The sequence below is a fragment of the Acipenser ruthenus genome, chromosome 22, assembly GCF_902713425.1.
Source record: "Acipenser ruthenus chromosome 22, fAciRut3.2 maternal haplotype, whole genome shotgun sequence".
NCBI lineage: Eukaryota > Metazoa > Chordata > Actinopteri > Acipenseriformes > Acipenseridae > Acipenser > Acipenser ruthenus.
Window position 1 is genome coordinate 6,407,398 of NC_081210.1, and position 21,087 is coordinate 6,428,484.

The 21,087-nt window shown below is 39.8% G+C and overlaps 1 protein-coding gene across 11 annotated transcripts in view; it reads left to right on the forward strand.

The window, feature by feature from the left end:
- trrap (transformation/transcription domain-associated protein) overlaps positions 1-21,087 on the forward strand; it is a 93,562-nt gene that overhangs the window by 50,152 nt on the left and 22,323 nt on the right. For all 11 annotated transcript variants that reach the window (XM_058995905.1, XM_058995907.1, XM_058995910.1 and 8 more), the window contains 8 exons: positions 985-1,180; positions 4,360-4,625; positions 6,466-6,566; positions 11,609-11,810; positions 14,312-14,473; positions 16,740-16,830; positions 17,342-17,544; positions 19,818-20,079. In XM_058995905.1, coding sequence (XP_058851888.1) covers positions 985-1,180; positions 4,360-4,625; positions 6,466-6,566; positions 11,609-11,810; positions 14,312-14,473; positions 16,740-16,830; positions 17,342-17,544; positions 19,818-20,079 — 1,483 coding nt within the window. The remainder of the gene's footprint in view (positions 1-984; positions 1,181-4,359; positions 4,626-6,465; positions 6,567-11,608; positions 11,811-14,311; positions 14,474-16,739; positions 16,831-17,341; positions 17,545-19,817; positions 20,080-21,087) is intronic.

Consider the following 21,087-nt stretch of genomic DNA (forward strand, 5'->3'; position numbering starts at 1 on the left):
TTAACACTATTTTTAAATTGGTGGATTCTTACTTAAGGACCAGTCATATAACATGCATTCAGTCAACTTTGTAATAACTAATATGTTGCATTGTAGCACATTGTGTTCTGTATTAAGCCACATTCGTGAGTCATAAATTCCACTCTTTTTTTTTTAAAGCCATTTTAATGCTGAAAAGCACAAGCTGTATGTCTGTCTTCCTTTTAGAATGTGTTTTTCTAAAAGGTTTTCTGAGAATTTCCAATATAAACTATTGAAAAGACAGGCGCCGTGAGTGACTGTAGATTACAGCAATAAGTTTAGAGTGGCAGTAATTACTTTTCTACATCAGATACTGATTGATTAAATACCTGCAAGAAAATTAAATTGACATGATGAATGGGAGCAGACAATGAAGGTTATAACACTGCATGAGCTGATGCTACAGAAATATTATATTGCCCAATTTATTTTGTTTCTAGAGATTTGATTTGGTAAACGTGGGCCTGATTGATTTAGGACATTTATCTTTTTAAGGCGTGGATTAGAATTGAATACAATGTTATCAGCCGACTACTCCTCTGTTTTTTCCTCCTCCCCTGTCAGTTTATTTCAGTGAGTGGTTAGGAGATGTAGGCTGTAAACCTTGCCCAATGCCAACAGCAGATTGTATGAACAAAATTGCCCTTCATAATACAGCCTAAGCTCATTATTGGTATAAAAGGCTATTGTACTGCAATATTGTTAGACAGTAGCTTTAAGATCTCCTGCAAGCATTTGGAAATGCACCTTGTATGGAGTCTACAAGATGTTGGAAGGTCTCCTGATCATTTGTCATCTCAACAGACTTGGCATTTCCATTGAACTTCCCAGTCATCAGATCCCTGTTAACCTTTGTCATGAACTCATGTGGTGTTAGTCTGCTTTAGTCTGGTGATAATGGCCTTGCGATGGAAGTTTTGCTCTTATGATCAGTTACTTACCTATGCATTATTGTTTCTGCAGGCTGCCCAGCAAATTATTGAGCTCCAGGAAGCTGCCCAGATCAATGCTGGCTTGCAGCCTGCCAGCCTGGGTAGGAACACCAGCCTCCACGACATGAAGACCGTGGTGAAGACCTGGAGGAACAGGCTGCCCATTGTGTCAGATGACCTGTCCCACTGGAGCAGCATCTTCATGTGGAGGCAGCACCACTACCAAGGTATCAGAATCAGCACCAGCAGTCCTCTGGAATACAGTATTGACGGAATAGAATTTTCAATTGGAATGCCTGCGTTTATCTTAACCCCTTAAGGTACACAAAGAATCGAGCAGTTGTTCAATCGGTTTCTTCTTAAAATACATTTGAGAGTGACAAGTATCACAAGGAAACAGAAAAGTTGGGTGACCAGATCCAACCTTTCAGTAAATTTTAAACCATGTTTTATGCACCTCATTGCAAAAATATGAAACTTGGCATCATTTTATTTGTGGGACATTTATTATTTTATTATTATTTATTTCTTAGCAGACGCCCTTATCCAGGGCGACTTACAATCGTAAGCAAATACATTTCAAGTGTTACAATACAAGTAATACAATAAGAGCAAGATAAATACAATAACTTTTGTTCAAGCAAAGTACAAGTGTGACAAAACACAATTCAATAATACAGCAGATAGTGATAGTTACATCAGGATATGATTAAATACAAAATACTAAGGTTAAACACTTGGCAGATTACAGTATTCTGAAGTACAGGATTAAATGCAGTAAAAATAGGGGGCAGATAAGAGCAAAATAAAGCGCATTTAAATGAAGGGTGATAGTGTCTCAGGATACAAACAGAGGAGTTCTACAGGTGCTGTTTGAAGAGGTGAGTCTTAAGGAGGTGCCGGAATGTGGTCAGGGACTGGGCAGTCCTGACATCTGTGGGAAGGTCATTCCACCACTGTGGAGCAAGGGTGGAGAAGGAGCGGACTCTGGAGGCAGGGGAGCGTAGCGGAGGTAGAGCCAGTCTTCTACTGCAGGCGGAGCGGAGAGGTCGAGTGGGGGTGTAGGGAGAGATGAGGGTCTGGAGGTAGCTGGGTGCAGTCTGGTCAAGGCATCTGTAGGCTAGTACAAGAGTCTTGAACTGGATGCGAGCGGTGATCGGGAGCCAGTGGAGTGAGCGGAGTAGTGGAGTAGCGTGGGGGAAGTGAGGCAGAGAGAACACCAGGCGGGCAGCAGAGTTCTGGATGAGCTGGAGCGGACGGGTGGCGGACGCAGGGAGGCCAGCCAGGAGGGAGTTGCAGTAGTCTAGGCGGGGGAGTACCAAGGCCTGGACCAGGAGCTGGATAGCGTAGTTGGTGAGGAAGGGTCGGATTCTTCGGATGTTGCTCAGGAAGAATCGGCAAGTCCGTGCCAGAGTGGAGATGTACTGGGAATAAGAGAGGCAGGGGTCCAGGGTGACACCGAGGTTCTTAGCAGAGGAAGATGGAGAGAGTGTGGTAGATTCCAGTGGAACAGAGATAGAGAGATCAGAGGAGGGGGAGGAGGAGGGAAAGAAAAGGAGGTCAGATTTAGAGAGGCTGAGTTTGAGGTGATGCAAGTGCATCCAGGAGGAAATAGCAGACAGACAGGTAAAGATACGGGAGGAGATGGTGGAGTCAGAGGTGGGGAAGGAGAGGAAAATCTGAGCATCATCAGCATAGAAATGGTATGAGAAACCATAGGATGTGATGAGGGGGCCCAGGGAGCGGGTGTAGACAGAGAACAGGAGAGGACCCAAGACTTACCCTTGGGGGACTCCAGTTAAGAGAGGGTGAGGTGTGGAAGTTGCTCCACACCATAAGTGCGGTTGGAAAGGTAGGAGGAGAACCAGGCCAGGGCAGTGCCAGAGATCCCCAGGTCAGCGAGAGATGATAGTAGAATAGAGTGATCAACAGTGTCAAAGGCAGCAGAGAGGTCGAGGAGAATTAGGACAGAGGAGAGAGAGGGAGAGAGAGGCAGCTCGGGCAGACTTATGTGAGTTGGCGACAGACAGGAGGGCGGTTTCAGTGGAGTGAGCAGAGCGGAAGCCAGAATGGAGAGGGTCGAGCAGAGAGTGGTTGGACAGGAAAGCAGAGAGCTGGCGGTGTACAGTCTGCTCGAGGGTTTTGGAGAGGAAGGGTAGGAGGGAGACAGGACGGTAGCTCTGGAGGGAGGTGGGGTCGAGGGTAGGTTTTTTGAGGAGGGGAGTGATAGAGGCTTTTTTGAAGGCAGAGGGAAAGAGACCAGAAAGTAGAGAGGTGTTGAAAATGGAGGAGATCAAGGGGAGTAGAGCAGGAGCAGCAGCTTGAAAGAGGTGAGTGGGGAGGGGGTCCAAGGCACACGTGGTGGGTTTGTGACCCTGGAGCAGGGAGGAGAGGTCAGAGTCTGAGAGGGGCAAGAAGGTGGAGAAGGAGGGCGAGTTAGAAGGGGATGCAGTGGGTGTAGGCGTTGGAGCAGGAGGGGGAGCAGGGGAGGGAGAGGTGTTAAAGAGTTTGCGGATATCTGAGATTTTAGAAGAGAAGAAGGAGGCAAAGTCATCGGGAGATAGAGGAGGGAGGAGGAGGGGGGAGGGTTTAGGAGGTAGGAGAAGGTAGAGAATAGTTTACGTGGGTTGTTAGTGGAGGCTTGGATTACAGATTGGAAATAAGTACATTTAGCAGAGGAGAGAGTAGAGGAGAAGGAGGAGAGGAGAGTGCGGTAAAGGTCTAGGGCAGCAGGGAGTTTGGTTCTCTTCCATTTCTTTTCAGCAGATCGCAGTGTGATTCTTGCCGAGCGGAGCGCAGAGGAGAGCCAGGGATGGGGAGGGGACATGTGTGTCCCTTGTACCTTAAAGATACACCTCTGGAGGCATGGGTTCAAAATCATTGAAGTTTGCATGTCTAACAGTCTATAGCATACATATATGTTGGTTTCCTTTGTCTAGTGAGATGCAGTACAATTATGGCCAAAAGTTTAGCATTACCTAGAATTTTAGGATTGAGACATTCATTTAAAAAAAACAAAAAAAAAACCTATATGAACATAATTTCGATCTTTTATTTAACATCATGTAATCAAAGAAACTACAAAATGATAATGCAAAAGTGTACCGGAAGCCATAATAGTAGTACAGTATTTCATGTTGGATTTCGAAATGTCAAATTTTTGTCAGCTATTTTTCGTGAAGTATATGGAAAACTACAAAGCTGTATTTAAGCGGTTCTGTTAAGGTAACATTATTCAGCAAGTTTGACAATGACAAATTACACTTACGAAGGAAAATGTTTTAATTCTGTAGGGTGATGCAAAACTTTTGCCTATAGCTGTATGTACTGTTGACGTATATTGTGGCTGAACTTTCATGTACCAGCGAAGCTTTTGTAACAAAGTACTTCTTTTTAAATCCTGAAGCCATCGTGGCGGCCTATGAGAACAGCTCGCAGCACGACCCGAACTCCAACAACGCCATGCTTGGGGTGCACGCCTCAGCCTCCGCCATCATCCAGTATGGGAAGATCGGGCGCAAGCAGGGGCTGGTCAACGTGGCGCTGGACATCCTGAGCCGCATCCACACCATCCCCACGGTGCCCATCGTCGACTGCTTCCAGAAGATCCGCCAGCAGGTCAAGTGCTACCTGCAGCTGGCCGGAGTCATGGGAAAGAACGAGTGCATGCAGGTACGAGCTGTTACACAGGGGCACGGGTCTCTTGATGTCATTAAAGAGCAAGTAGTGTGGACTATAACAGGGATAGGCCACGCTGGTCCTGGAGTGCCACAGACACTTCTGTTTTATGTTTTACCTGAGCCCTAATTGATTCAATGATTGGCTTAATTGGTCAGAATTACCATGTGTTCCAGGTATTTAGCAATTGATGATTAAGAGATGCCTACAAAACCTGCAGGGATTATGGCGTTCCAGGACCAGGGTTCCCTACCTCTGGCCTATAATTTATGCACTAGTTTAATTTTTAGCATGAGACTCTGCTTTATCAATAAATGCATACATAGGGTTTCATAAGTGCTGTGTGCCTCAAATTAAATTAAGAATTGCTGCAGTCCATTTTATTATTATCATTATACATGATGAGCGATAATTTTTTCTATAAACTTTAATGTTTTAAAGTCTTGTGCATGGCGAAACACGTGTATAATAAGATTGCCCTGTGTATAATAAGCTTGATGACTGCTAACCCAATTTTTAAAAACAAATTCTACCACCAGTACATGAACATAATAAAACATCGTCAATACCAAAACAAACAACAATGACCTGTAGATTTAAAGTTTTATGCTCAGAAGACGGGAATAACGCAAGTAGTCTTAGAAAAACAATAAGTGACATATATTTAGTAAGATATTCCTTCGGCCACATGCTCTCTGTGGGATGTTAGGCCCTGAGGACTGATGGCCCTCAGAAAGCAGAGGCTCTGGAGTGACGTAAAAAACTCCACCCTCCAAAAAAGCCAAGTGAATGTTCTGCTCCAATTCATGTAATTTTCCTGTGCCTCCCACCTGCCCAAAAAAGTTAATAAAATAAAAATAATTAATTAATGTAATTGTTGAAAAAATATAATTGTTTACAATTAATTTGTTTTCCAAATGTATTCTCAGCACTTATTCTTTAACTATTAAAAATAACTAATTCTACAATTACTGTTATGTCACTATATATTATAACAAATAATATTCACCAAAACCATAAATATAAGGCTCTAATTCTCAAGTTTCTTGTTACACTGATAAGTCAGTCGAGCTAGATTTTGTTTGTCACTATAAACCCTCAATAGAATTGGTCTTATGCACAGATTTAATTTATTATTATTATTATTATTATTATTATTATTATTATTATTATTATTATTATTATTATTATTAATTTATTTAAATTGTTTGCCTTCCCTTTTTTGGAATTTACACTTGATGACTTAAAGATCGCCTGTGGCCAGAAAGTTAATGGGAAAAATAATGTGCTGTTAATAATTAGAGTGAATTGTATTGCATTTAGCTGAATATCACTTTAATGACTTCCTGTTTTAATGAATCAGTCTGGGCTCACCAAGCTCTCAAGACTCTTAAGGAAGAGCCGATTTCATCTTTGAAATGGAGTTCCTAACAAGATAACCTTTTAAACAAACATGCTCCCTCAGTTTCATTGCATTTTAATACTGATTTTGCTCTTTGGTTATTTTTTTTGGTGTGTGTGTTTGGTCCAGTCCCATTGTCCTTCCTGTCTCATACCACAGCAGAGGGAAGCTATTAGGCAAGCAGAAGAGCCTCTCTCTGTCTCCTCAGCACATACATGTTGCAGAGGATTTCAGTAAAAACTTGGGCTCGTCCTTTAAGTGAATTCAAGGTGCACTGTTACAAGCCCTTCTCTGCTTGTGTGAAGCTTAACTTTGGGAGGTCTGAACCTCTCTGCTGACAGGTTCTCCATTACGGCAGGTGGTGACAGAGTTGATAAATAGACAAGTCCTCCTTCCCCAGCTCTTCACTGACTTTCCTTCTCCTCCTCGCAGGGCCTGGAGGTCATCGAATCCACAAATCTCAAGTATTTCACCAAGGAGATGACAGCCGAGTTCTACGCTCTGAAGGGGATGTTCTTGGCGCAGATTAACAAGTAGGTCCCCACATAGATTTAACAAGCAGAATTCTTACTCATGATAATCTGCAGTTCGGAGTGAAAATGGAACATCTTTCAAATCTGTGCTCGGTCTTAATTCACATTGACATGGTTGACCATGGGGACCCTTCACTGTCATTTCACATTGTCCTGGTTCACTGGTTCTGTCTGTTCTCCTCAAAAGCCTCCCCCCCCCCACCCCCACACAAAGGGATCCAAGTCTGCTCAAAAGACTAAAGCAGGAGTAATTACCTCCAGACAATAAATAATAATTCTGGTGCTATCTGACTGCATTCCAATCAACGGTTCACTTTTTAGATAAATGAGCCCCAACTCCCTCCGTTAATCATTTATTTAAAAACCCATTTGATAAATAAACATTGTTACTTTAAGCCGCTGACAAGTGATCAGTTACAGTGTGCATGAATTAATTATCAAAACTGCCCTGCAGTTAAAAATCAATATGACGGCAGATTAATAATCAGAGTACTTTTAAACCTGAGCACAATTAACATTGGACCCGAAAATCAATCGCAGTTCATCTGCAATGAATGTACTTGTGCATATATGTTGTTTAAATATTTATAATGGTAAAAGTATCTTTTAGGATGTATGTCATCTTTCAGTTACAGGGCAGGAAGAGTGATAAAAAAAAAATATATATTTTTATTACTAATCTTCCAGCTTAGTATTTTACATGCAAAGCAGAATGCATAGCATAAGGCTCTTATATGTTTCCATCTCTCACTTGGGGCTTCTGTGTCAATTCGTGTGTCCTCTGCTTGATCTTGTAATTTGGTCACGTCTTGCTTTAAAAGCAGGATCTAGCAGAACAAACCTCCCCCTGTAACCGCTGTGGAATTTCAGTTATGCTGTCCTGCCTAAACTCATTATTTAAAAAAAAAAGGGTGGTGATGTCCTTTAAACAGATACCTGGCATGGAGACAGTATGCTGCCTAATGCAGCAATTTGTTTGAGATACATGCCAGATAACACGTCGCTGTCCCAGCTACGGGCTAACAGCACAGAGCCTGAGGGTCATTTCGGGGCAATGCCAGCCCTCCTGGGCAAGCCCTGAGTGAACAAGGTGAGAGAAACAATGCCAAAAGAGTCATCAGAAGTGTCAGAATGATAGATAATACGAGAGGGAAGGAGAGGAGACAAAGACAGGAGACAAAGCCAGTTGTTAGAAATAGAAGGTGGTGATAAAGCAAGTAATTTATCAGGCTGCTGCCACTGTAATCTGCATCGTTCTGCAACCCGGAACACCTGAAGGCTCTTTGTAGAAGATATGAATAAAGCCATTTTTGGAAAATAGGACAAATGGGCATTTTATAACCTGCAGTTTTTTGACAAGCAAGGTTGTGAAAGCAGCACCATGCCAGCCCACCACTACAGTACATCACTTTTTTGTGATGTTTTGTACTGTGTAATGAATGCCTGCAGTGCTTGAACCATGCAGTATCGCTAATTCTATTTAACAATAAAATTAACCTCACAAAAAAGTCTCCATTTTAGCAGATACTCTGCATTATCAGAATCCATATTTCCTTAAGATATGCATTGCGATTCTATTTTTCTGTTATATATATATATATATATATATATATATATATATATATATATAGAAAGAACATCATAAAAAGGAGAGGGGGTTTCAGCCAAATCTTTAAATTTCAGCTCTTTGTACAAGCTAATGGAGGTGGTGCAACACTGCTGAACAATACAGTGCATCCATCTCCAGACCAGACCCAATTACAGTGTAGTGTTAGAGCCTGTACTCTGTGAATAAACATGCTGTCTGTCTGGCTTTTTTGCTTTAAACAAAAAGATACATGTATACACACATGCAAAAATTTCCTGTGTCACTGGATTTCTTTGAGCTAGGCTTATCACAACATGGTGTGATGAATTGCTTTTAAAATGCAGTGATTTAATCTGTACTGTAATAAGGACTGAAGTTGGACCTATGTTCCTCCTTCCACTAATGCCTTGTATATCACAGTTGGCATACTTGGTCCTTCAAGTTTTTAAATACAATTACTATACACCTGCTGAGCTTGGCCCATTATTGCCAATTATTTATATGTTTTATTACTAGAACGCGATGAGCACTGATGGACTGAATGGCCTTCCATGGTTTTGGAACTTTTCTTATGTTCTTACTCAACAAATAGTCACATGTTGTATGGGAGATACAATAACAACAATACATGAAAATCATTAAGCAGTCTGGGCTGAACAGATTTCAAATCGATTAGCAATTTGCAGCCCTGCAGCCTACATCAGCTCATCCGTGGTATTTAATTTGCACCCTATTGATATTTTATTTATTTATTTATTTTCTCATAATGGTGGTTGCATGGTCAGATGGATGTTAAAAGTTGTATTGATGAACTTTGTGGGACGTGTGTGCTTTCCTGGGCTGAATAGGCAGGTAACAAAGAAAAAAAGTTTCTTTATGCAATTAAATAAAAGCTGCTTCCGACTGTTTTACCATGTGAGTTTTAATTCACACTGCCTAATGCTAGGCATTTTAATTCAATGCTCATTTATGAGTTTCGAATCTTGTTCTGTTCTGAGCAGTTCAGTGCAGGCAGGCAGTGACAGTTTCCTCGCAGCACTATTTAATTTAAAAACACTAGCCTGAGTGTTAACAAAGGGCATTTTACCTGGTTTAATTCTACTAGTATTCTCATATTAGTACATGACTGAAAGCACGCTACATTGCTCAATAAAAAGACGATAAGTATTTTGTCTAGTTTATATTCCCTGAAGGACCAGCTGGTTTTTGTCCTGACTAGAAACCCTGAATATCTGAATAACTGAATGATGCCCTTGTGGCTCATGCTGTAGTCAGTTCATAATCCCTTAAATTTGTTACATGTCTGTGGGGAAGAGGCTTATTAAATGTGTATAGAAGAATAATCAACTATAGTCATTTGTGAACTATCTGTATCAGCACAACATTTGCTAACCTTAGCAGTGTTTAATGTAATCATTACCTTTAACTATAAACAGCAGAATTAGACATCAGGAGGGTTACCCAAGCTCTGGCGGGCTTTACATTGTCATTATCGGGGAGGGTATGGTGACTTGCTGCTCTTTGAATAACCAAGCGTTTTGGATAGATAATGGTAGGGCTTTCTACAAAAGTGTTTGATTTTTAAAAGATTTGAAGCAGCATGCATTCTTTTTCTCTCTTCTCAAACACAGTAGTATATACAAATGTTTCTGTCAAACTGTACAGTAATACAAGGCTCAAGCTGCTTTTTTAAATTGCAACCTGGCTACAGAGAATATTTTATTGTCTGCGACACAGAATGATTACCATTGTACTTGCAAAATAATTTTAACCCTATTCATGTGCGCTGGAAGGCAGTGTGAATGTAATGAATGGTGTGAGGTACAGTGTGTAATAGAAAAGGAAAAGAAGTAAAGCATTAGAAGCTTTACACAAGCATGATGCAGCCACAATGTAAAGTATGCCTCTCGTTTTTGAGCGATGTGTTTTTTATTTTTTACTTTCATTAATTAATATAGATAGATAGGTAGATAGGTAGATAGATAGATAGGTAGATAGATAGATAGATAGATGGATGCAACCACAGAAAAGGGGGGTAAAAAATACAGAAACTCCTGTTAAAATCTATTCCATATCCACACAGAGTTCGCAATAAAAGCAGTAGTCTTTATTTCATATCTTTTAAAAATTGACAGCAAAAATCGCTAACATGTTTTGACCCGTAGGTTGTCTTCAGAGCATAGACAAGAAAGGTAAGTACATAACCCTTAAATAGTCGTTATTCATTTCAGGTGAACACAAGGAAACATTAAGCAGATCACATTTCAATTAGACACACAGGTAGATCACAGCAATCAATTAACAAATAGCACATTCTTTGAACGGCTGCAGCAACAAACATACAATCACAAAGTTAATGAAACAAGCAAATGTGATCCATAATAATATCTCCAATCTAGCATAACAATAATCATTAAACATAATTACACAGTTAATATCAAGGGACAAAGATTAAACTCCTGGCTATAAGTGTGTGTGTGTGTGTGTCTATATATATATATATATATATATATATATATATATATATATATATATATATATATATATATATATATATATATATATATGTATATATATATATATATATATGTATATGTATATATATGTGTATAGTTGTAGTTGTAGTCAAAAGTTTACATGTTAAAATACCCCAATGGAAATTTATCATTTCTAGAAATTTCTCGAAAACAAAGAATTTTAGGAAAAAATCTTTTGTAGCAAAAGTTTTGCTTTTGTGGATGAGAAAAAAAGTTACAAGAAATAGATGTCTACAATTATTTATTTCAGCATTTTTTTGGCAAAACTAAAAAAAAAAATGCTAATTCAAAAGTATTCATACCCTTTGATGCTATGATATTATTGTATACAAGGTGCTAGAAATTTCAATATGATAATGCAGAACCTAATTCTAGATCAGTCTAGAAAATGCTGGATTGTAGGTGAACATTCTTAGAGAGTACTCAGTGCAGTGAAGACCTTAGGCAGAAAATTATTTATTGTCATAATGCTGGAGAAGGATACAAGAAGATTTGCAAGCATTTCAGTATCCCAATTTCAACCATTGTTTCTATTATCAAGAAGTACAAGACTCATGGTACTGTTGCAACGCTCCCTCGGTCTGGAAGAAAGAAGGTTCTTTCACCAAGAACAAGTAGAAGAATTGTGAGGAAAGTTAATAACAATCCGAGATTGATTGCCAAAGATATTCAAAGTGAATTGACTGTGGTTTCCATTTCAACCATAGGTCACGTATTGCATGGTGAAGGTCTCAATGGTCGCCGGAAAAAGCCACTCTTAGGAAAACACAAGGACAATAGCTTAGTTTGCAAAACTGCATTTGAATGATTTGATATGAGTTCTGGTCAGGTTTTCTGTAGTGATGAAACAAAAATTGAGCTATTTGGTCATGCTGATAGTTGTTTTTTTAACCTTTGTGCTCCCTGTCTGTCTCCAGGTCTGAAGAGGCGAACAAGGCATTCTCTGCGGCAGTGCAGATGCATGACGTGCTTGTGAAGGCCTGGGCCATGTGGGGCGATTACCTGGAGAACATCTTTGTGAAGGACCGGCAGCTTCACCTCGGCGTCGCTGCCATTACCTGCTACCTGCACGCCTGCCGTCACCAGAACGAGAGCAAGTCTCGCAAGTACCTGGCCAAGGTAAGAGCAGGCCGTTCAAATGCTCCATGCAGAGCACTCAAGCCTCTCTCATGCATCTGAGAAAAGAAAGTCATGCCAGGACCCATGTGCTTTCCTTACTTCTGTCCCCATCAGAAACAGGAATTTAGTGGCTCTGCAGAATAATCTTTTTTTGAACAGTACTATACAGCTTTCCTGTAGTCTTTCCTTTCCCTAATAGAAGATTGCAGTATACATGTTTCCCACAGTAAATGAGGAGGTGCTTTGGTACCCCTCATTATGGTCTGCAGTGTGTATTGTTGATGTGCAGTGCAGTTGTAATTAATGGGAAAGATGTTTGGCTGTTTAAATCATTGAGCTCTTGTGTTGGCCCCTTGGTAAGTTTTATAAACAGGATGCTGAATCTAAGCTGGCTTTTATAAACATGTTGAAAATGTTAATGCCAGAGATACTGAAATACTGCAGGTGTATCTTTAAAATGTTGTTTAGGTAGTGAGGACACACATTTAAATACACACTTGCCAACGTGAGCCACCATGTCATAATTGTATGTATTTCTTTATAGTTCATTATTTAGTTACTATGTACGTTTATTCATTATTCATCTCGAGAGACGTGAGTTGCAGGCCAGTAGGTTTGCAGTTCAGACCAGTTTGCTAGTTGCCAGGATAGTTTTGTAGATCTCCATGCTCGGCTGTTCCTTGACTTCCTGTAGGTCATAATTGGCCTGGTAGCTTTTTCACACACCAATAAGGTGTCTAGATGTCAGTTTGCAGACAGGCTCCAGGGAGAGTCGTGGGGGGTTACTTCAAGGTTCTGAAACATTCATATTGTATGTAGGCAATAATGCTATATGTTAATTACCATGACGAGATTATTCTGTTGTCTGTAATTATGTGCACAGATAGAATAAAATCATATCTGGGATGTGTTCCGTGCTTCGCCGTGAACAAAAAGGTGTTGGAATGTGCCCACTAGTGCTAAAAACACGCTCTAATAGTACACTGGTAGCTGTAATGCTCAAATATTTGCTGGCCGAATTGATTTTAGAGTATTTATTTTGCAGCACTATTGGCAAGGAAAAGTAACATATTAGCTGTTAAGTCCAAAAATGTATATTTGATTCAAATTACAAACATTTAGTCATTTAGCTTCAAAGGTGTTTTTTTCATTTTTACAGCTGCACCTGTATTTTTTTAATTTATTTTTATAATCGTCCAAACAGTGGTGAGCTTCGGATATTTTAGTGAATTACATTATTTCACTTGAGTCTAGCGACTGAATTAAGGGCCAGTTGTACAGCTTTTCATTTTATTTTTAGACCCAGTTTAGACTGTTCCATGGATATTATACTTACTTAATGACACATTTTACAAACAAACCTGTACAATGAAGCAGTGGTTTTACGGCAGTGTAAATCCATAGTACAAGTTAAGTTAGAACACTGCGTGAGTTATACAATTCTACAGAGCATAACACATACTGTATCTGGTGGACTGAAGATACTGCAGACTACTTTTAATCATTGCTGATGCCAGCCAAAGCCACAAAATGAACTTCAATAATTAAAAAAATAAAAATAAAATAACTTTAGTTGAATTTATTTAAACAGTTGTATTTTTTCCAATAAATAATATGTGTAAATTACGTTAATGATTTCCCTTATAACTAGTCAAGCCATCTAGCAGTGCAGTGCAAGTGAATTCTGTGTTAGTCTGCCTTCCAGACTCATTTACAATCCCGTGATCCCGCGGTTATCGCAATAATATTATATTTTGCTACGCTATTAATACAGTGGTGAGTTAATATTGCAGTATACCGTGACACCCCTAGGTACATCCCATGTTATCAGATAAGTATGGTAACCATTGGAGGAACCTGCGGTACAGGCTGTGTGCTAGTGGCTATGAATATCAATTCAAAAGGGTGCTCCTTTTGTAGTTCTCTGTACTGCTGGGAGCTACCCAATCTGTATGACGGCATTGTAATCTATGGGGATTTCAATTGAATAAAAACTACTTTGCTGAGACACAATTAACAAGAGAATTTGTGCATTTTTCTACACAACTACACCTACACTCATTAGGATGTGTACAGGTAGACTCGTCAACAAAAACAAATGGGAACGTTCAGTAATCCAAGCAAGCAAGCACACACAAGCAGAAGTGTTGAAGGTGTTTGCTCAGTGCAGTAAAAAAAAGCAGTCTTTGTATAACATACCTTATGCTGTCTTTCGGAAACACTGATCTGGCTTAGATCTTGGATCAATCAATTAGTATTTGTTTTCTTTTAGATTCTTCAGAAAGAAATTACCCACACGCTTGCTTTTTTTCTCAAACAACGGGACCTTTTAAAGTTAATAATGAATGAATGTGTTAACTGACCAGGTTATTTCTTGATAACACTGTTGATGGAAACCATAACTACCATGGTCTTTCAATGGTGTCTTTGTGCTCCAGCATGGGCAGACAGGGATTTCAATAGACAGCGATTTTACATCAAGCTTGTTTCTTTCTCTCCAGGTCTTGTGGCTTCTCAGCTTCGATGATAAGAATACCCTGGCTGATGCTGTAGACAAATACTGCATTGGAGTGCCGCCTATCCAGTGGCTGGCATGGATCCCACAGCTGCTCACCTGCCTGGTTGGATCAGAGGGCAAGCCACTCCTGAACCTCATCAGTCAGGTTTGTGTGTGTGTGTGCGTGCGTGTGACATCGGACACTAATCAAGATTAATACACTGCATTGATTCCTTAGAAAGCTGCTCTTCAATAAATTGCATTTATCCACTTAGGGGTTCAGCTGAGTTCCATTTTCCTTGATGACAGTTTTAATATTTGTATTCCTCTCTAGAATTTATTTTTAATATCGCATCCAAACTTCATTGAACAAAAAACTACTGTAAGTGCAGCTGTTGTATTTTTTAGTAACTCTGCTAACCACCTCAATAATGTGATGCAGCTTCGCGAGCTTACATTATATCTAATCTTAGGATGCGTGTCTGTCCGCTCATCAATATGTAATTCTTTATCGCAGTCTTTATCACAAGTTCCTGAAAGGTTGCCCAAATTTAAAGGAATTACTATGGACATTTATTACAAGAAGTTATTTGACAAAGTCATTCTCCACAGCACTAGAAACCAACAGTGTGAGCCGCTGAAAGCTTGATCTTGATAACCACACGTCCACATTTGCATTGGATATGTATTACTTGCTTACCACAATGCTAATAGACTTTCCCTGATCCTTGTTGTTGGCACTAAAAGGGTCCGCATACACAAGTGTCATGCTTGAGTGAGCACAGCCTTCAGGTCGGCTCATCCTAATTCATTATTAACTACACATGGTTCCTGTCTGTGGACTATTTATTGCATTGTTGTTGTGTGTGTGTTTTTTTTTGTTTTTTTTTCCTTCAGCATTATCTATAAGGCGTTCAAATATTCATGAAGGAGAGATGGGGGCACTTTGAGAGAGTGCAAATGAGAAACAATATTTTACTTCCTATTTCATATTGAAGGCCACAGCGTATCAGTGCTCAGTTTCTCTGCTCTAATGGGCTGATCTACACACATCTTATCAGCCCAAAAGCTGTACATTAGCATCCATTCACATAAAACCTCAATTTGGTGAAAGGTGGTGTCTCTTTACCCTAAAGGGCTGTTCCTCACTCTCCTATCCGCTAATAGATGGTGTAGGGTTACTCTCTAATGGGCGAATTCATAGCGCAACACTGCGATTTGAGCTGAGCTGTGGCCTGATTTAAAAACTAGCTGGTGTCATTATGTCTTTTTGTTTCTTCTCCAATTTATCTGCTTTAAATCTGATCTGGTCACTGCAGAGTTTGGCATTCTCACATTATGCTGCGTTTTGAATTATACAGCAATACGATAGCGTGATTCTAATTAGCTGTCCTTTGGATGTCTTGCTGCACGCACACACGCACATGGAAAAAAGACCACTTTGATCTCTTTAAGGACACAGCCTGAAATAGTTGGCAAATGCATAATCAATTGTACCTGCCCCTTTCTGTTTTAACATTGACATTAACCAGCTTTTGTACTTTGCTCTGCATTTTCCTAAATAATAATGACTGAATTACCTAAGGAAGCATGTTAAACTCTTGGAGATGAAACTGAGGTAGGTTGTTGGTGGCTTAGCAGTTTGTACATTGTTCTTGTAGCTTTAGATGGATAATGCATCTTTTTGGCCAAAGACTGGATTGGGGTCCCTCACAGTTTTTAATTTAAATGCTTTTCTTTCTTTTTTTGCATTATAATTTATTATAGTTCTACAACCACTTGTCAAACTGTATTAAAATCTGTCCTTATCCAGTTCAGTATAACACTCCTAATGACTGACTCCCAGTGGCACAGCTCTAATAAGGGTGGATAAGCTTTCTGACCACATTCTGCCATTTTACCTTCAGATCTGGGAGCAGACAGGTTTATCCAACTCAGCCGGCAAAACCAATCAGGCCCCCAATAGGAGTCGATGAGATGTTTTATTATGAAGTCTTATGATGCTGGCTGTTTACTGTAACAGATAGTGCCTGAGACAAGATGAATTATCCCCAGAATTAAAATCATCATCTGGTTAAGTGACTACAATACCAAAAGCCTTGTGTTAGCTTCTTTCTTTTTTTATATTTTCCCAGCCAATTTGGTGATGTTGACAAGTGACAGATCGACCAGCAAGTGTGCCTGAAGCCATCTGTTCTCGGCATTACTGTGCAGGGAGACGCACTCTGTCTGGGGATGCCATAAATAGTAAACATTATCATCTTAGGGCTAGCGAAGTTTCTTTAAAACTCTTCACACCTCCTTTGTATTCCCTGCTCTGGGAACTGATGGGAACCGTGTACTGCCGTTCCAGCTACCGAGTACCATCCTTCCTCTGTAACTAGTAGATAAATTCAAGCTGTTTCATCCCATTTCTTTCTCCTGCACTGAAGGTTGGACGCGTGTATCCTCAGGCCGTCTACTTTCCCATCCGGACCCTGTACCTGACCCTGAAGATCGAGCAGAGGGAGCGGTACAAAAGCGGTGAGGCTCCATTGGGCAGGGCTGGCCCAGGAGGCATGGCAGCACCCAGGGCAGCAGTGTCGCACGGCCCTGCTGTACCCTACTTGCTCCCTGATACTCTGATTCAACTGTCTGTATTTGCAGTAGCTCATTGCTTTGGGTAATTTGTCACAGTTTAAAGGAAGTGTGCTGAGACATTTGTTAGGACATACATTTTTTCAATATTTGGCTTGTTTTTTTCTTAATGGGTTTTTGATGATTCAAGTGAAAATGAAACTTGGCAGCCAATTAGAGTACATATTTATGTGATTATGGAAGCTTTGTTTGTTTGTTTATATGTTGCTCATTACAGAGCATAACCTCTGGCTTAATTTGTAATTGTACAGATTGCATGTTTCTTTTTCAATGAAGAATCAGGAGCAATCTCCAAAATAAACCGCAGAGAACTAGGGGTGGGCGTGAGCAATATAATTTGATTTGGAAGTCTTCACACCTCTCTACAGTACAGTTATCTCTCCTTGTCTGTTTTCAGACTCGGGCCAGCAGCAGCAGCCCAGCTCGGTCGGCGCCCAGTCCCACTCTGCCTCGGACCCGGGGCCCATTCGCGCGACGGCTCCCATGTGGCGCTGCAGCCGGATCATGCACATGCAGCGGGAGCTTCACCCCACCCTGCTGTCCTCGCTGGAGGGCATCGTGGACCAGATGGTGTGGTTCAGAGAGAACTGGCACGAGGAGGTACTGGTGACAGCATCGTCTAGTTTAGAGGGTTAACAGTCCTTTTGTGTGGTGCAGAACAAGATAGCGATTGTTGTATTAAAGTAAACTTAAGGAAGATTTACTTAAAGAAAATGTTGCATGCTTTCTCTACTTTAATAAATCTTAAGTGTTCATGGCTGACATTCCAATATTTCAAATGCCCGGTAAGAAAAGCACCAGAGGAATCCCTCCGAAGGAACTCTGCAGCTGTGGCTAGCTGTAGACATGGCCAGGAGTTTTTCTGTGTTGTAACCAGAGGGTTTAATCCTGAGGAAGGATTTAATGCCCTCACAAAGCCGTTAAGCAAGTCTGTCAGACTATTACTGCAAATGTCTTCTATCTCTGTGTAATAAACAGATTATTCTGCATTCATTTGCTTTACGTATAGCGTTTTCAATTTCAAATGTTGAGCTTAGTTTGACAAGAAAGAAAAAAATGCAGAAAATAGGAATCGGGCTGTCCCTTTTTTTTAATTTTTTTTTTTTTTTAAATGAATGAAGGACAGGTGACAGAAAGTAAGCTCATGGATATTGGTTTGTGTATCATTTTAAGCCAAACTGTTTGCCAGGATTATATGCAGCTAACGCATTTAGACTGCATTCACACTGGCTCTTTTTCAAGCAGACTTGGTCTGGTTCGTTCTGTTTGAAACAATGTATCAGTTTGCTTGCTGTTCACACTGTTTTTTTTTTGTGGTCCTTTTCCATTTCTTTCAGGACCGAGTTTGTTTGTGTTCACAATGTAGTTTGCAAGTGCACTCTGTTTGTTTATATGGTGTGTGTGTGAACCGGATGCTTACAATATCCTGTAAGGCATATTGAAAGATGGAAGCTATTGATGAATTGCTCCGGTTTTTAATATAGCACGTTTTAGATTCTTACATATTGCTGTGGAAGAAAGCACTGGGGGAGCACTGCACTAATTTAATTAATACATTTCTTGAGTGCCTACAGTAGGAGAATGCAGTTTATGCAATTTACTATTCTCATAATGTCAGCATTAAAGGGTACATAAGGGCCTTTTTGTTTTATTGTATTACATGTTCCCATGTGTTGCTACAGCTGTTTACGTAAGGTGTGTGTATTGTTTTCTTTTTTTTTTTTTTTGACCACTTTTTTTTTAAAACTTTTAAATTGCATTCCCTTCCTCAAGATGGCTTCAGATGTACCCGCATGGACCTCTCAGAACTACATTTCTCATCGTTCTCTTGCTCACATATGTAACTGAGATGGATTTACCAGTGAGCAGGAGGATGATGGGAAATGTAGTTCTTAGAAGTACATGTGAAGCTATCTTGAGGCAGGGAATGCAATTTAAAAGTTAAGTGGTCAATGTAAAAAAAAAAAAAAAAATTATAATTAAAACAATACATAAACAGTTGTAGCAACACATGGGAGCAGGTAACACAATGAAAGAAAAAGCTCCTTATGTACCCTTTTAAACAAAGTAATTTGAGAAAAGACTGAATGTATTTTACTATTTTGTTTTGTCCAGTTCGGCTTTGATTGTGGTGTCTGACCAAATTTTCTATCATATTCTGTTTCTCACACTGTCCATGTAGTTTAGGATTACCAGATTTCCACATTTAAAAACAGGGACTTTTTTTTTTTTTTCTTCAATTCACTGACTCTGTAACAACTCTGAAGCAATTAACAAAAATAACAGTATATAAAATAACAATACTAGTTTAAAAATTAAACATCGGGTTAAAGATCATAGTAACTCATTATTTTCTTTATATTGTCATCTATCCAAAGGGTACAAAAAGCCAGATTTAAAAAAATAGATCAGCTATTGCCATTTAAACATATGGTATACACATTAATCAGAATGATTTAAACAAATAATCCATAAGATTGTTTATTTTATTTTTGAATGGCGCGAACACACAGCCTAATACATTACTCTGCTATTAACTTGTTGAGCACGCTGATACAGTTTTTTACTATTCTCAATCGGGACAAAAAATTAAGGCTGAAAACTGTGACAATCTCTTTTTTTTCCCGGGAAGTCTGGTAACCCGAATGTAGTTCCCTGGGACATTTTTAGTTTTTTGCTAACTGGTGACACCAAAGCTTTATCTAGGCAAAGCATACTGTAAATGTCAGTCTCATTCTAATAAAGGTTTTTTTTTTTTTTTCACGTGCTAATGAAGATTTCACAGTCCCCTCTTATTAATATCAGCAATATTGATCAGCTAAGATGTTTTGGTTCTTTTCTTGTTTAAATATATATTTTTTAATTTCCTCCAGGTGCTGCGTCAGCTCCAGCAGGGCCTGGCTAAGTGCTACTCGGTGGCCTTTGAGAAGAGCGGCGCAGTGTCGGACGCCAAGATCACACCGCACACGCTCAACTTCGTCAAGAAGCTGGTGAGCACCTTCGGCGTGGGCCTGGAGAATGTCTCCAACGTGTCCACCATGTTCTCCAGCGCCGCTTCGGAGTCGCTGGCACGCCGGGCACAGGCCACCGCTCAGGACCCCGTCTTCCAGAAGATGAAGGGCCAGTTCACCACAGGTCAGCCGCCCGGGGCGTCTCAAAGCGTTGCATTTTAAAAATAGCAATCCTTTTTCTGCTCTTTCAAATATAGCTCCCTGTAGTCATGGAGCAGAGTATACAGCTATGGCCAAAAGTCACCTAGAATTTTAGGATTGAGGTATAATATAAAATGCATCTCTCTATCTATCTATCTATCTATCTATCTGTGTATCTCTCTCTCTCTCCTATCTATCTATCTATCTATCTATCTATCTATTAATAACATAATTTAGATATTTTATTTAACATAAAATAATGTAATCAAAGAAACTACAAAATGACATCGTAAAAGTCTACTGGAAGCAGTAATACTAGTACAGTATTTGATGTTAGATTTTTCAATTTGTCAGTTATTCATTAAGTATATGGAAAACTACAAAACGGTATATAATTCAATATGTTAACGTAGCATTATTCAGCAGGTTTCATTCAACTTTTATGAAGCAAAATTAGTTAATTATATAGGCTGATGCAAAACCTTTGGCCATAGCTGTAGTAGGGCTTCATGCCGCTAGTGCCTTTTAATTTGAGCTAATTTTGCATTGTATGTTCAATCGGTAACTTATCCCTGATAATAAAACTGCAAAAACTGTTGTGTAATCATTAGCACCTCTGGGGCTTTTTACTGTTGCATCATGAAAAAATGACACCAGACCACCTTTTGAGGCAGTTGAGTCCTGGGAAATAAACATTTCCTCTGTTTTGATGTCATGCCAGGTATTTCAAAAGGATCCCTTTGAGATCAGCAGCCTGTCGTGTGTTATTGATGGTTTTCAAACCATCTCGAGTATTGATACAAGGACTGTCTGTGTGCAATGTGTAAAGCTTTGACATTCAAACTGTATAACTTCTTCAACTCAACTCCTTCAATTGAAAAGTAGATTAGATAGAAGCTTTTCAGATTTTCTTGATCTGATGCATGTCAGTGTTTAGACCTGCCACCAATAGATCAATTGAAGTTTCTGACCATAATGGTCTCCAATCAGT